The 16,181-nt window shown below is 43.8% G+C and overlaps 1 protein-coding gene across 1 annotated transcript; it reads left to right on the top strand.

Moving 5' to 3' along the window:
- The first annotated feature begins 1,014 nt into the window (after nucleotides 1–1,014).
- Nucleotides 1,015–15,921, top strand: tbc1d25 (TBC1 domain family, member 25). Its single transcript, XM_079273030.1, has 7 exons — nucleotides 1,015–1,108; nucleotides 7,982–8,091; nucleotides 8,172–8,326; nucleotides 10,125–10,252; nucleotides 10,351–10,539; nucleotides 11,003–11,278; nucleotides 12,764–15,921. The coding sequence occupies exons 1-7, from the start codon at nucleotides 1,064–1,066 to the stop codon at nucleotides 14,426–14,428; spliced, it is 2,568 nt and encodes an 855-aa protein (XP_079129156.1). The 5' UTR covers nucleotides 1,015–1,063; the 3' UTR covers nucleotides 14,429–15,921.
- Nucleotides 15,922–16,181: the final 260 nt, after the last annotated feature.

Genomic DNA, 16,181 nt, shown 5'->3' with positions numbered 1-16,181 from the left:
AACAGCACGCAAAGTGAACATTATCACACTACTTGTATATTTTGTACAATCACTTGTTGTTCTGTTATATCTACACATTTAATTTTGCTTATTTAAAACTACTTTATTGTCAATACTTGATGACATTTGTCTGAACTTGTACGATTAATATCCTGTAATTTTGAATATGAAGGTCTAAACTTTGCCTAGCGTGTGACGTAGAGACTGTTCATCCTCTGAAGTGAATTTGAATTTATTCAGTCAGACAGACTATATTTATAGTGGGGTAGAAATAAGCATATTTTCTTATGGCAGTCATTATGGCAAGGCTCTGCATACCCACAAATATTTTTTGGTTTACAGGTGTACATGGATGATATTTTGTCCAACTCCAAGTCCTGGGTTCAAGTCCAAGTCCTTTAATCTGTTAAACTCCTAATAGTAATAGATTGGAGAGAAGAAACGGGCTGTCCCAGTAAGAGTAAATACAGTATCTATGAGCTCATGCTGAAGATGCGTTTAAAACTGTGTTGGCACAGATACCATCTTAACACCCAAGACTTGAGAGTTAATAGCAACTTTCTAAGGCAAGAAATAACAACAAACATATAATTTGTATGTAAACTACCCAAGTATAGAAAGTAGTCACAACTAGCTTCATCTTGACAAGCATCAATTGAAAATGCTAATAGGCTTACATATAAAATAACACTCACAGGGGCCATTGTACTGCATTATGAAAACATTTACTTTTATAGTTAGCTGATAGTTCTGTACTTTATTTGAGTGTATTTCAAGTTTCAGAAAGCAGGACTTTAGATCTGAATACTTCTTCCACCACTGGTCCTCTGCATGGATGTGTCAAGAGAGTTCGTGGTGAGGTGAGATATGATAAAGATATGTCCAGTAGATGGCGGTAATGCAGTTGTAAACCGTCTGTCAAATCAAAGCAGAAGAAGATCACGAAATACAAGCAGCTCGGCTAGTGCTACCCGCTGCCCCCATCATGTTATTGATCACCGTGTCGGTGTAGAAGGAACGCAAAGTCACGACAACCACCCTGTTGCGAAACGGAGTCTTTAAAATGGCAGGCGAGGAGGAGAGGGGGGTAGTTCGTGTCAAAGTCAAGGTAGGATGAATACGGTCTGGGTAACAAATAGTCTGACAACGTCCGCTAGTTAGCTAGCAGCCCCGTTATCGTGTTTATTGAATAGTCTGTTCAGTATTTGCTGGCTGTCGTTCAAACACACGTTCTAGTGCTAAACGTCGACATAGAGACAGCCGTCACATCGGCTGTAGAGCAGTGTGTTTGGAGAGAGCCAGTCTACCCGCGTATGCATACATGTTGTTCATCGCCAGCATTTGTTGTCGCTGAATGCTGTTTATGACCGAATCATTATCTCTGTTTATCACTTTATTTGTGCCGTAATTTGACCGTAACTGCTAGTCTTAACTGACACTGACAATTTTCTATAAAAAGCACGATTAAAACACAGTATGAAGATCCAACCTAAAGCTCAGCCCACAGCAGAGAACCCTTACAGAATGGCGCTGACGTCACCTGCCTGCTCAGCAAACGCGTGCACGCAACAGCAATACGTGACGTCACATGTTACCTGAAGAAGAAGCATTCTGTGGCCTCTATTTCAGTCTCAACTCTTACTTGTCATGTAATTTCTTTACTGCATGATGCAAATTGAGATGAAATACGATGAGGATTTTCATTGGTCTTGTCAGAATTATATTGTGATTGTATTATTAACAATATTTTTTTCATCTACACATTTCTGTGGTCTAAATTAACAATTAAAGGCAACCAACAAAACGAGTTCTGTTAGTGTTCTGTTCGTTTTTGTCTTACACATATAGATAGATAGACTTTATTTCAGACTCGGGGTCCATACAGACAGATACATAAAGACAGACACAAACAATAAAAGTACAGAGGCCTAGCAATGCCTTACAAAGAGACAGCTGTACCAATGTCGCCACAGCTGGGACTGGTAGCGTGTGGTGCTAAACCTTATGTTGGTTAAAACAAGTATGATCCCATTTACAGAGTCATTCAGTCTACAGATGAATTTGTACATGAAATTTCTTAAAACTGTTTGGAAAGTGTTGACTCGTGCAGCCACACACATTTCACGAGCACTACTCCATCTCGCTCTCTTTAAAAGTATTCTCATGGCGTCATTGTACTCTACTTGAAGTCTCTGTAAACTCTTTTTTTTGTAGTTTGACCACAAGTGTGCAGTAGAGTGGAGTACAATATGCTCTGAACAGAGACATCTTCACTCCATCTGTACACAGACCAGACTAACGTGAGAGACTCTTTGTTGTGCAGACATCATACGACATTGCCTGGAAATGTCGTTATCATCAGACATGTGTTCTGTTAAAAAATGACCAAGATATTTTACTTCACTACAGATACCAAGATTATTGTCAGACAATTTGAAGTCAGGGAAGTTTAGACATTTGTCCTCTTTAGTTGGACAGATCAGGATAGCACTCTTACTGGCGTTGTATCTGATGTCATGTTCCACACCGTACACAGTACATATAGTGAGGAGCTGCTGAAGACCAGCGCTAGAAGGACTAAAGATCACCAGATCATCTGCACACATGATGTGATTAACCAGAGTATTACCCATCATGCACCAGTATTACAGGCTTTCAGTTGCTTGGACAGATCATCAACATACAGATTAAACAGAACTTGTCTGACACCATTGCAAACCCCAAATGGGGCTGACACACTTTTACCCCATTTTACTCTCATACTCTGGTGCGCATACCAGTAAGCCAGAATTCTCACAATGTATGTGGGGACTCCTCTTTGGCTCAGTTTAAAAAATAATTTACTATGATTAACACAATCAAAAGCTTTGGAGGCATCAATAAAACACATAAGAAGTGATGAGTTTTGACCTCTGTATTTGTTTACAGTTTCCTTTAAGGCATATAAACACAAGTCAGTGCCATGTTTGGCTTTGAAGCCGAACTGGTTATCTGTGGAGGTGATAAAGTCCTGTATTCTGTCCAGCAGAATTCTTTCTAGGACTTTTGACAGGACGCTGGCCAAAGCAATGGGCCTGTAATTCTCTAGGCTACATACTTTACCAGCTTTGTTTTGAATGACTGGCACTAAGAGAACAGACAGCATTGAGTCTGGTCACAAGCCGTGAATCATGAAGCCAGTAAAACAAATAGCGAGGAGAGGAGCTAACCTCGGACTAGCATATTTAAGGTGTTCAGCAGTAATATGGTCTAAGCCACTTGCTTTGCCGTCAGACAGTTTGTTGATAGCTTGGTGCACCTCATATGATGTAATTACCATTCACTCATTACTCTCAGAACTGTCCACGCTGTACAAATCACTTTTGATGCAGTTAAATAAGGTGCTATAATGCTGTCGCCATAACTCAGCAATGTTGTCTGTTCCTGAGATTCCATCTACAGTGCATGGTAAAGATGTTTTACAGTTAAGAGCTCTCACTTCTTTCCAAAAATCAACTACGTTGTTGCTTAGCAGCTTCTTGGCCATGGAGTCAGCCCTCATGGCTTGATCATTCTTGCAAATGAAGCGAATGGCATACTTATATCTTGCATTGGTGAGCTTCTTGTACTCAAGCACTGGCCCTTGTCTGGGTCTACCAGCTAGAGCCCATGATTTGAAGGCTTCACAGGCTTCAGCACGATACTCAGCTACATACTCGTTCCAGCCAGGTTTGATGTTATGGGTCTTATTATGATGCTTGTAGTAGGGCTTGCTGTCTTTATACAGAGCACTTACTATATCATTGTACATGAAGCAGAGATCTCTCCGATGCACCACATCCTTACAGTTAACGTCAGTACACACAGCTGCATCTCTAGCTAGATGAATATGACTGAAGGACTGGTCTGTACGAGCAGAATACACTAAGACGTCCTCTTCAGTGAGAGTTGACCAGTCAAGTTTTTCTGTGTTGACACTATTTCCATTTCTAGATAGCGCCGGCAGATGTTCAACATTTATCGACATAGCAAAAGGTATATGATCAGTTGTTGCTGCTCCATAAAGAATGCCCATACATCCCAATGAAGCATGAGCATCAGCTGTACGAATACAATGGTCCAGCCATGATGTAGTGTGCCAGGCCTCACTAATGTATGTATAGCTATCTGTAGGCAAAAGCACTTTGCTTGATAAGATAAAATAATTGTCTTTACAAAACTGAGCCATGTGCTTGGCAAATACTGAGCTTGTGTCTGAGATATCTGCATTCATATCCCCAATAACATAAATACTAGAAGAAGTATTATCTTGAATGAAGGAATTGATGAAGGCAAGCCTATTTAGATATTCATCCTCATTGTGATTGCACTCATAGGGTGAATAGACATTTCGGATAATGAATTCCTGATCATCATGAATGAACTGTATTGCAACACACCAGTCAACACCAAGCCTGACCACATTTATCAAAGAGTCAAGCTTCTTATTCCAGAGAACAGCCACACCCCCTGGAATCCTTCCTCTGACTATTCCCATGCCAAAGTCAGTTGTAGACTCCCCAGCACCATGAAAGTTATCATTAAAAGAGTTGAGTTTTTCCAAGTCTTGCTTGTAAACACAGTATGTCACAATTCTCCAAAAGGTTGTCAACAACCATGCGGCAAGCTTTATCCCCAACGCTCTGGCCCACACGCAGGCCACGACAGTTGTACGACAAAACCCGGATATACATTTAGCAAAGCAAGTGAGTGCCCATAGCACCAGCAGGCAAACTTATTCCCCCCACAGCAAGTGCATGGTTAGAGCCGATAACTCCCGCCCTGTGGGGCTCAAAATAGCGCCGGACAAATGCCCCTTCTGGCCAGAGCTCCGGAATGTACATTTCATCAAACTCATTGCATTCAGCAGATACTTTGAATGAGCTGAATCTTCTGTGGACAGTGTCGATCTTTAGACAGTTGACCTCCCGGCTGAGTTTTTCCTTAAGATACGCAGATAATGTTTCAGCGTCTAGATCTGGTGAGAACCTGGTAGCAAAGACACACACCAGCTTTGTCTCGACTGTTTTGATGCTGCCCACAGCTCCGGTCCCAACAACAGGCTTAACGTTGCCGGTTCTCTTTTTCCGCCCGGGGGCGACAGTACGCGATCCCGACTGAGCAGCAGCGCTCCCCGGAACACGCGCCAGCCGTCGGCCTTTTTTCACGACCTGACTCCATTTTGGGGAGCGTGACACCAAACAATCGGAACCTCCCGCAGCCATCTCCTCGTCCAGATCGCAGGGTCCCGCATCATCCCGTTCGCCGGCATCAATGTCCGAGTCCTTCGCCAGCGTAGCCCCAAGCCCTGCATCGTCAGAGCCAGTGGTCCCAGCCTTCACGCACACAGTGCCTCCATCCAGCGCCGCTGAAGCACCTGTGCCACCGCCCGAAGTCAGGTCAGTGGGACGCTCCAGTGCACACAGTCGGCGATCAATTTCCACAGTGATGGCACAAAAATCCGCGCCTACATCAGCCTGGAGCTGCATCGACTTCTTCAATGAGCAGACCTCAGTGTACAGCTGCTCCATTTTCCCAAGTAGACTCGAGACGTCCAAGTTGGAAAACGTCACCGGAGGCAATTCATCCAGGAAATGAGAGACAAATCTGGGAGTGTTCTCCCCGCACTCATTCAATACTTTAAGGCAGGGATTCCCAAAGTGGGGTGCGCGCACCCCTGGGGGTGCGCGAGCTGCCTCTAGGGGGTGCGCGAGAGAAAAAATGTAATGGCGGTGCAGTCCTGTCTCCTAAAAATTACGTTCCCCCAAAACTAAAATGCATTCTCAATTGTGTTTGACGTATTAAAAATACGTTTCTCATCAACATATCTTTGCCATACTCTTGTCTTTATTATTTTTCTGTGATCTGCCTCGCCTCTACCCCGCCACCCACGAGTTGTTGCCCCGCGGCCTGTTCCGAGGGCTGACAGACCTGACGATCGGGTGCCTCACGGCGGGGGCGGCTGGAGACCTCGCGTCCCAGCGCCAACGAGTGAGCGCCCGCCACTCGGAACCATAAAACCAAGTCCCGGATTTCACCCGGGGGACATTCTGGAGGTATTGTGACCGGGTGATGTGCCTCGTTGCTGGGGAGGTATGAGCCGAGAGTGGCGGGGTGTTATGGAGGTATATATTACAACTCGGTGTTGTTCCCGTGCGTGGATGAGCGCATTTCTGCCGGAGACAGGCGGCGTGTTGTGGTAGTATTCTGACCGCGTAATAGGGAGAAGGAGAGGCGGTGGTGGAGAGGGAAAAATGTTAAAGAGATGGTGGAATATATGATTGGAGAGAGAGAAGCGAAAAAGTTGGACGTGATCCCGGTGTCCAACAACACTGTGTCGCGCGCATCGATGCTTTGTCCGAAGACATCCTGGCTACATTAGTCGGTCGCGTGAAGAAGAGTGAGTTTTACTCTCTGCAAGTAGACGAGCCTACAGATGTGGCCAATCTTCTGGTGTATGTCCGTTACCTTTTCGAAGGCACGGTGCAGGACGAGTTTTTTGTGTTTTTTATCTTGTAAACAAACGCCACGCGCGAGCAAACTGTTCTCTCATTAGTCCGATTTTTATGCGGCTATAAATAGGCTCTGTTGCTTTTTTTTTAAGGTGTGTGTGTGTGTGGGGGGGGGGGGATTGGGGGTGCGTGAACCCGGTCTGGATGTAGAAGGGGGTGCGTGGCCTAAAAAGTTTGGGAACCGCTGCTTTAAGGCAACTCTTCATGTTGTTTATGTCTTTCTGTGCCCCTTTATGGGAAACGTACCGCTGTGTAGTTTGGCAGAGTTCAAACAAAACTTTTTTCGAGGACTCTATCCACTCGGAGTCAAACGTGTTCGCAGCCAGCAGGACAATCTCGTCCTGACTTAATGTTTTCATTTTCACGCCGAGAAAGTTCAGCAGCTCATCCTCAACAATAACTTTGCCGTCAACAGTTTTATAAATCTCAGGTTTCATTCGAGACCGTTTAAAAGCAGGAGCGACTGAGCCTCGATGTGTATTGTCCGCCATCTTGGAATTCTTCATAACATATGTTATTATTATATAATATATGTGGTGTATGTAGGGTTGGGTACCGAAAAGCGGTGCCAATATGGCACGTATGGCACTATACATCCGGTATCTACCGGACCGAAACGCAACGCAGATTTCGGTGCTTCCTTTCGGTGCCTGAGCCGATTGAAATACTTTTTTTACACTACTCTGATGACTCCGTCCTGGCAGCAGGACTCGGTCCTCCGCTCCTCACTCATAGTATTATTACAACGGGGTACTTAGCGCTGCTGCTCATAAGCACAACAACACAGGCACGCAAAAGCTTCTTCTTTGAGACCAACTGGCGGTTGGCAAACGTCGAATTGGCGCATTACCGCCACCAACTGGTAAAATAAAATAAGTCATGAGACGTGTCGTATTTTGCCAGAGAAGGAAAATATGCTCATATTGCTGCAAAATAATTGCTGAAGTTTGAAGCTGTAGTGTGTGTACAGAGTGTGTGTTTTGTATTTATTTATATTTATTTAAGTATACTGTAAACTGTTAACAGTTAATATATTGTTCAATTTGAAGAACAAAGTATCTGTTCAGGCACCGTTTAGGCACCGGTATCGTTTTAAAAGTATCGTTATAGTGCCAGTAACGGAAAAAAACCAAACAATACCCATCTGTGTGTGTGTGTGTGTGTGTGTGTGTGTGTGAGAATGATTAGATCAGAGTCTGATCAGCAGCCTCTGCTATCAGTGTATGACTGTCTTTGCGATTGGATCAATGTTGTCATGTACTGTTAAGCGCTTTGAGTTGTCTAGACCAAATCTCAGCATGGGGATTAAAATGGCTCAATTCCGTTGGACTCTGTTGTCCAGTGCAGTACATCAAGTCTTGTCTTCTAACCGCCAAGATAGTATATTTTGTTGCCACCTCCCAAAATGTTTTCCCACAGTGTCATGATTTTTGGGATATTCTGCTTCTCAGAAATGTGATGGGGTGCTTCCTGTGGAGTTCCGCTCCTTTGCTGTTGATCCTCAGATAACATCACTGGAGGTCCTGCAGCACATTCTCATCAGAGCCTTTGATTTGAACGGGTAAGAATTATCACATTAGTTAAACTGTTGCAAAGACGCATTATGTGTGTCAGCATTTTCTTCTTTGTCTTTCAAATTAGGAAGCGGAATTTCGGGATCAACTACTTGTCTCGAGATCGGAGTGGTGCTGAAACGTTTCTGTCTCTGCTGTCCGACTGGGATTTGGATGTTGCATTTGTCAGCGCTGCCAAACCATATCTGCAGCTCAAGATGGACATAAAACCTTCAGAAGACAGTAAGAACACCAGTGTATCCTTGAAGCAAACTTAAAGGGGAAAACTTTAATACCGTACATACAGCCAAATAAATAAATAAAAATACATACTTTAGTTTGACTCCATCATAGGCTTTCTCTGCTTCTAAGGATATCACTTCTGTATTTGCAGATGGGTATTTGGAGAGAATGACAATAAACCTTTACATTTATTGAAAGATTGGTTCACAATTTTCAAGTCTGTAGTCGGTGTCCATATGAACATTGAAACAGGTTTTGTTCGCTGTAATAATTCCTCATGTTCATACTTGCCATTAAACAGTTCCCTATTAATGCATTTAATGTAAGTGATGAGTGACAAAATCCACACAAAAATCCATTCCAAAGTTTATCTGAAGGTAATATTATACTATGTTCACATTTCAAGCAACAAAACGGCCAAATGTGACGAGTGACATTGACTACTAAAGTCCCCACTGAAGTGTTGCTCAAGCGCTTGTTGACTTATAGTTATGTCGTTATATAGAGAGCTGCAGGAATGAGTCCTAAAACCTGGAAATGAGTCAGCCTTTTTGCACTTTAGGTTTCCCCGTCTCAAAGTTAATGTGTTCATTGAATGTGTTTTTGTCTGACATAAGGTCTGGTTAACACAAGCTGAAGAGGTTTTAACGATATACATCAGTAAATATCCCTCGGGTGGATTTAGAAGCTTTTACATATCTTTAAAAAGGCTGTGTGCCTAAATTCGTCGACTAAACATCAGCACACAGAATAGTTTGCCTTCCTTGTTGTGTTTAGTTGCTCTCACGTTCGCTTTTTACTTCTAGAAATTGCATTTTACACTTTAAAAGTAGTTTTCATTTGTGAAGATTATCTTGTTGAACAATGTAAGTATCATTAGCATTTGTTTGCCAAAGAGTATATTTTCTGTAATGATCCAAAATTCAATGGAAAAATCCCACTGGCTGTTTGCAGAGGGAACTAGTGCGACGCTAACTTCCATCTAACAGCATTTTATTTCGATAGAGTGGAACAGGGTGAAATATATGATTGGTTGAAGCTTCACTGTGAAGATTGAACAATTGAAGATTGTTGAAGATTCATTAGATCGCTGAAAAAAGTTGAGACCAGCTCACGTTTGATTCGTAGCGCGTCACTCTTCTCACACAGCGATAGTGTCAGCCATCGGTTTGTAGCAACATGTCAGCAGCTTCCATTGAAGGGACTGTAGACTGAACACAGCACCCTGAGTTAATCAGTCTGTGAACTACAGACCAGGCAAACACAAAGAGGCATTTCATACTAAAATGGTGGAACTTTGGAAGATAGCTACCGTACTTGATTCTACTAACTGAGACTGCTGACGCATCATATAATACAGAGATGCACTTTGGAGTACATTTTTCCACAGAACAATACCATGGATTTTGTCCTCTGTTATGTAAAGTTGTCTTGAGAAATATTGAACCTATCCTCTAAGTTAGAAGTGTAAGATGGTAAATGGTACATGGACTGTACTTGTATATCTCTTTTCTAGTCTTTCTTACTCAAAGCGCTTTCACACTACTTGTCATCATTCACCCATTCACACACTGATGCAGGGGCTAGGTGACCTGCCTATCAGACTATCCACATTCAGCCTACGGGAGCAATTTTTGGGGTCAAGTGTCTTGCTCAAGGACACATCGACATGCAACTAGCGGAGCAGATCCTCTGATTGAAGGACGACCCTGCTCTCCACTTAGCCACAGTCGCCCTTCGAGATGGAGGTAAGCCTGAAATAGATTAAGTAAGTCTGGTGTTTTTTCTTCAACTGCAGGTCCTGTTATGGAGGACTGGGACATCATAAGCCCCAAAGATGTGATTGGCTCTGAGCAGCTTCTTGCAGAGAGGACTAGGTCTTTGGCAAATGCAGCTCTTCCCTTCACCCAGTCTCTACTTTCCCAGGTTCCTTCACCTTCTCCAACCTTCCTTACACAGTCTGTTTTACCTTCCATCCTCTGTTTGTCAGGTTCTTAGCTTACTGGCTTGTTTCCCTTATTCAGGTGGGCCGCACCCTGTCCAAAGTCCAGCAAGCCTTCAGCTGGTCTTATGGGCAAGAGATCAAGCCTTTCAAGCCCCCTCTGAGCGATGCAGAGTTTCACAATTACCTCAACGGACAGGGCCAGTTGACACGCCCTGAGGAGCTCAGACTGCGCATCTACCATGGTGGTGTGGAGTCTTCACTGCGTAAGGTAGAGTACCTACAAAGCCTACAAAGTACCTCTTCCATGTTCTGCAGAGTTCCAAATATACAGGGTTAGCTGTTAAATGTTGATTTAGATTTAGATTCTGCTTCTCAATTCTGGTTCTTACTGAATCCTAGTTGTGATTCCTGGCATAGAACTTCAGTAAGAAGAGAACCAAAATGTGCTGTAAGCAGAAAGCCCCTTCATTTCCAGCAGACTTCGCCTCCTATAACATTGTTTGTCATACATGATGATATAACCTGGAATTATTGAGAGGGGTTTCCCCTCTATACACGAAAGAAAGAGAAGTGCCCTATTCTCCCCCTGTGTTCATGCACACACAAAATGTCCCAATTTAACTTGTATTTAAAAATCATACATTGACATATAACATGATATCATTTATATTTTATGACTGTTATTCAGTTGAGGATTCGATGAACTGCTGCCTTGTCTGCTGTTGTGGTAGGTTGTTTGGCGGTACCTCCTGAACGTCTACCCTGACGGACTGAGTGGACAGGAAAGAATGGACTACATGAAGAGGAAGACGAGGGAGTACGACCAGCTGAAGAGAGAGTGGACAGCCCGGGTCAGCCACGAGGACCTTGAATTTATCCGTGGCAATGTTCTTAAAGACGTCCTGAGGACAGACCGGGCTCATCCATACTATGCAGGGTCAGAAGACAGTCCACATTTGACTGCCCTCACAGACCTGCTCACCACTTTTGCCATCACACATCCACAGGTGTGTAGAGATGTTTTATAGCTTGTTGTAAAAATCTGAATCTGCTTATTAAATCGTCCATATGTATCCTTAATGTAGAGGTTTTCAAAGAGGCGCCTCACCAGGGGGAGCAGGACTGTTTGGATACAGGGGTTCTAAAAACATACGCATAGGATTCAGTGTGACTTACATTTTCTCTGGATATTGGATGTTCATCGCAAATAAACTTCCATAAATCAGATTAGAAATCATAGAACAAAAGAGGCTCTTTATAAAGTTAGCCAGTGAGAGTTGCCTGTGCATCCATGGGTACACTGCAAACAGGAACTACTAACACCTGATTCAAGGTGCCAATTTGCAGAAATTTAAACAAACAAACACCAAATGTAGGCTAAATGACGGTGCTGAAGTTGTAGGCAATTAAGTCACTTACTGAATCCATGGCAACGCTATGCTTCCTGTTTACACCCCACAAAGCATTATGAGTGCTGTAGTCATATACGGATATTTACTATATATTGAAATCCTGTAAACATACCTAGAAAAAAAGGCAGCTGATCCATATAGTCTGGTTCTGGCCTCCCTCCAGCTGACCACAGGAACCTCTATGCATTATGGGAGACCTATACTTCTAGTGGCAGTTACATTTATGCCGCATTTCCATTTCATACTACTTTCTTATTTGGTTTTCCATTGGAAAAAGTTCAGACACTGAAGACCAAAGAGAATCTGCACCAGCACATCACGGGACATCCTGCACAAACCCGGCATTTTACGTGGCCAAGCTACTGACCGAGGGCGTTCCTCTGTTTGGTTGTCCATTAAAGGATCCAGCGAGAGAATACGAGAGAACACACTGTTTGTGTCACGTTGAAGGTGATGTCATAGTAGTTGCACACGGCGTCGCTATGACGATCAGCTAAGAATACCTGGTACCAAAGGCAGTGGAGTCGAGCAGAGCCATACCATGCAGTGGAAATTCTGCAAAAGAAAGTTCATAAATAATCATTATAAGAATACAAGTGCGTATGAAATGTGATTATTTGATATTATCATAACAAAACACACCCACAAGTATGAACACAGATTGTCATTAACAGCAGGGGTGCAGTACTAGAGAAACAAGACAAACGCGTGGCGGAGATGAATGCATCATTTATGCTGAAAGACATGATTACCTTGTTTCCCAAATACAAACAGAATCATTGGTATTCGAGCAATAGTTTATCTGTCTATCCATTATCACATGTTTGACATTTCAGTTGTACCTGCATGTTACCTACTGGGTCATACTAGGGGTTTGTTGTGTAGGGTTGGTTTTAAATGTATGCACATTCTAAAGCAGCAGAAGACGAGATTGATAAATCACATACTTTGCATAGAAATGAGCGTATGCATGATAGATGTTGATACCTTTCGACTAAAAAACGTCTGTTCATTTATTATTTAGTTATTTTCTTTGTAAACTGTAGCCTAATGTAACTGTGTGGACGTGCTGTTTTTCAGATATCATACTGTCAAGGCATGAGTGATATTGCCTCCCCTATACTTGCGGTAATGGACAATGAGGCACATGCCTTCATTTGCTTCTGTGGCATCATGAAACGCCTGGAGGGGAACTTCCGGCCAGATGGGCAGCTCATGTCTGTTAAGTTCCAGCATCTAAAGCTGCTCCTGCAGTACTCGGATCCCGAATTCTACTCCTACCTGGTGTCCCGAGGAGCTGACGACCTCTTCTTCTGTTACCGCTGGCTGCTCCTGGAGCTCAAGCGGGAGTTTGCTTTTGACGATGCTTTGAGGATGCTTGAGGTAACTTGGAGCTCTCTGCCCCCGGATCCTCCTGAAACCGAAGTGGAGCTTCAGGGACCACCAGTGGAAACCGATGAAACCACATCCCATGGAGACAATCACAAGACAGTTGAGAATTGCCTCGGAGATGATAAGGAACAAAAAGAGAAGCAGCGTAGACGACATATGCTGAGGCCTTCAAGAGAAGAACAAGATATGAGCAACAATGCTGTCATAGAAGGAAAAGACAGAAGACATGTAGATGCTGGAAAGGGGAGCGTGAGAGGTGAAGATGCTAATCCTCAAGTGAGCATGGAACAGGTTGCTATACAGGCACCTCCTTTTGAGAGGAAAACCAGTTTCGGGGAGTTTAAATACTATACTACCCGAAACGAAGACAGTTTTCATATGGAGGATGCTGAGCATCCACAGGGTTTGATGTCTTCAAAGTCCATAACAAGCATTCCACAGCGCCAGTCCACCGTTGATAGTGAGGAGGACACAGGAGAGAGAACACCTCTCATAAAAAACTGTGACAGTGGTTTCCGGCCAATGTCATCGCCTCCTCTCTTTTCTAGTGGCCTACCAATCTGGAAAACTGGCCCCTCTGTGTCCCCCACATCTCCAGCTTCATCCTCCAGCTGGCCAGGTGCCTCTCCAGACTCTCCTCCAAAATCCACATCCCTGTCCACAACCAATGGAAGTGAGGCCTTACCAAGAACTGTCCAAAAAGTATTGACCTCTTCTACCCAAATGCTCAGCAGTACAGGGATTAACTCCCCCACGACCTCCACTGTAAAAGCATCAGTTGTGTCTCCAACCCACAATCGATCCCTGCTCTCTTCACCCATTTTGTCCTTTGGAAGAGGCCCTTCGCTGTCTGGCAGCAGGTCGTCCCCCAGCACCACAGCTAACACTCCCAGTTCTTTAAAGGCTGAGACCACTGGCATCAAACCGTGTTCCCTGCCGCCTCCTCAAGAGTTCGGCAAAGGCAATCCCTTCATGCTGTTCCTGTGCCTGTCCATCCTGCTGGAGCACCGAGACCACATCATCAAGAACAGCTTGGATTACAATGAGCTGGCCATGCACTTTGATCGCCTTGTGCGGCGCCACAACCTGAGCAGGGTGCTGCAGAGGGCCAAGGCATTATTTGCAGACTACTTGCAGAGTGAAGTGTGGGACTCAGAAGAAGGGGACGAGGTTAGCTCTGACTCCCCGACAACCACTACCGCTGGTCAACACTCCCCGTCTTCAACCATTTCTGCCAGGCCCATATACAGCCCCTTAGCATCGCCTCAGCCTTCGTCTCTGAACTCAACCTATAACCTGGCCACCACCATACCCTCCCCAACAGCTCACGGTTTCCTTTCTCCCACTTCCTGATTCCATCATACATCATTGGCTACCCATCCTCAGTTAACTCCTCATTAACTGTGGCCCATTGGAGGTGCAGACCTGTTATAGACCACCCTCCATATTGAATTGGGCTGTTAATGATCTACTCATTCTGTGTATGCTTGAATACGTATGTATATTCCTTATGTCTGTAATCCTAGTTACGTTTCATTTTTCTTAGCCATTTTGTTGTCTGTCCTTGAAGAGGGGTTGAGAGAGCTTTATTTCTCATCATATCTTGCTGATGCATGAAATGTTAGACCCTGTGACGCTGGTGTCTGACAGTCAGACAGTTTGGCTGATTAACCAGAACCGACAAATATTTAGCTGCTTGGTGCATTTAACCTTTGTTGTCCTTTTTATGAACCTTGTTTACAAGCTCCTGTTCTGTCCAATAAGCCACACACGTGTCTTAACTAAAGCTCTTAAGTTATGTTGGTTATAAACATAACGGAAAGGATTTATTGTCAGTCTGTCAAAAGGTAAACAGATGACAACACTTGGAAACAAGACAAGGCCAGCACACGTACTGTACTTCCCTAACCTTCGCGAGGCAGCCAGTCACCATGAACCTTAAAGGCTGAATCAACACCACATTCACATAGTGAAACCAACGTAGAGAGTGCTGAGGTCACAAACGGGGTGAACATAAGTGATGTCAAAAGGGTGTTTTGCCTTTGACCGCGATATAAAACCTCTGCTGTTTGAACAGTTCAACCCTCAGAGAGAAGTAGAGATGTTTTACTGTCTAAAACCTTCACAGGAAAGAGGGCTGAGACCTCTGGTAGCGTGAGGAACTATATTGACATGATGCTCACTTACAAACACCAAATATTTCGAGGGGAAATCTACTGATGTTACACAGGAAGTCCTACTCGCCCTGTGAAAACAAAGCTTTGTCAAGTCGAAGGCAAAGCTAATTTTAGTAGCGGTGTCCAAAGTCAACAGAAAGACACGATTTGACACAAATTTGCCTTGAGCTGCATGAATTGACACAAGGACAATGCTTCAACTTATCCCAGCGCTTCATAGACAAACGGAGAAAAGACAAAAAAGAAAGTGCAGGAAATAACTGAAAGCTGGCTGTCCTGGGGTCAGAGGTTCAGTCCCCCAGACGGGGTCTATGCGTCCGTCACTAGCTTACAGCTAACGTTTGTATGATTGTAAGTAAATTGGCTGTTTGGGGCGAATAAACACAGACCGTATAAATGGCCCAGCACTCAAACTCACGTGAAGGATACAAGGCAAAGAAGGTGCTTCATTTTCTATCTGAACACACATTGAGGAAATAACCCTGATGATGCGAGGGTCATAAGAGTTCTCTATTTGGGCATAGAGACGACACGTATGAGAGACGGCCCTCATTACAAGCTGCACAGTTTACCATGCAGGGAGGGTTGCATTATGGGAAATGGTGGATTCAATGGGGGTTTTTTTTGGAGCTTAACCCAGTCACTGCTGTCTGCCTCTGCTGCTTCCATTTTAACAGTTCTTTTAAAATATGTCTTTTACATGTCCCTCAATGTTATCAAAGTGCAATACTAGATCACAAATTCAACATGCATTGCCCAAAGCTGTTTGGGAACCGTGTTTCCTTTTACTCTACTGAATCTGAACTTGGTGGCATAATACCCAGCGATATGGATTGAAACAGAACAATGTTGTCGTGGCTCATATATTCCACCACTACTACATTCATACCGTTTATGATTTATGCTGTACATGAGCCCAATCATGTGTC

This window comes from Melanostigma gelatinosum, assembly GCF_949748355.1.
Source record: "Melanostigma gelatinosum genome assembly, chromosome: 8".
Lineage (NCBI taxonomy): Eukaryota > Metazoa > Chordata > Actinopteri > Perciformes > Zoarcidae > Melanostigma > Melanostigma gelatinosum.
The sequence above is the reverse complement of the archived record's forward strand: the minus strand, read 5'-3'. Positions and strand labels throughout refer to the sequence as shown.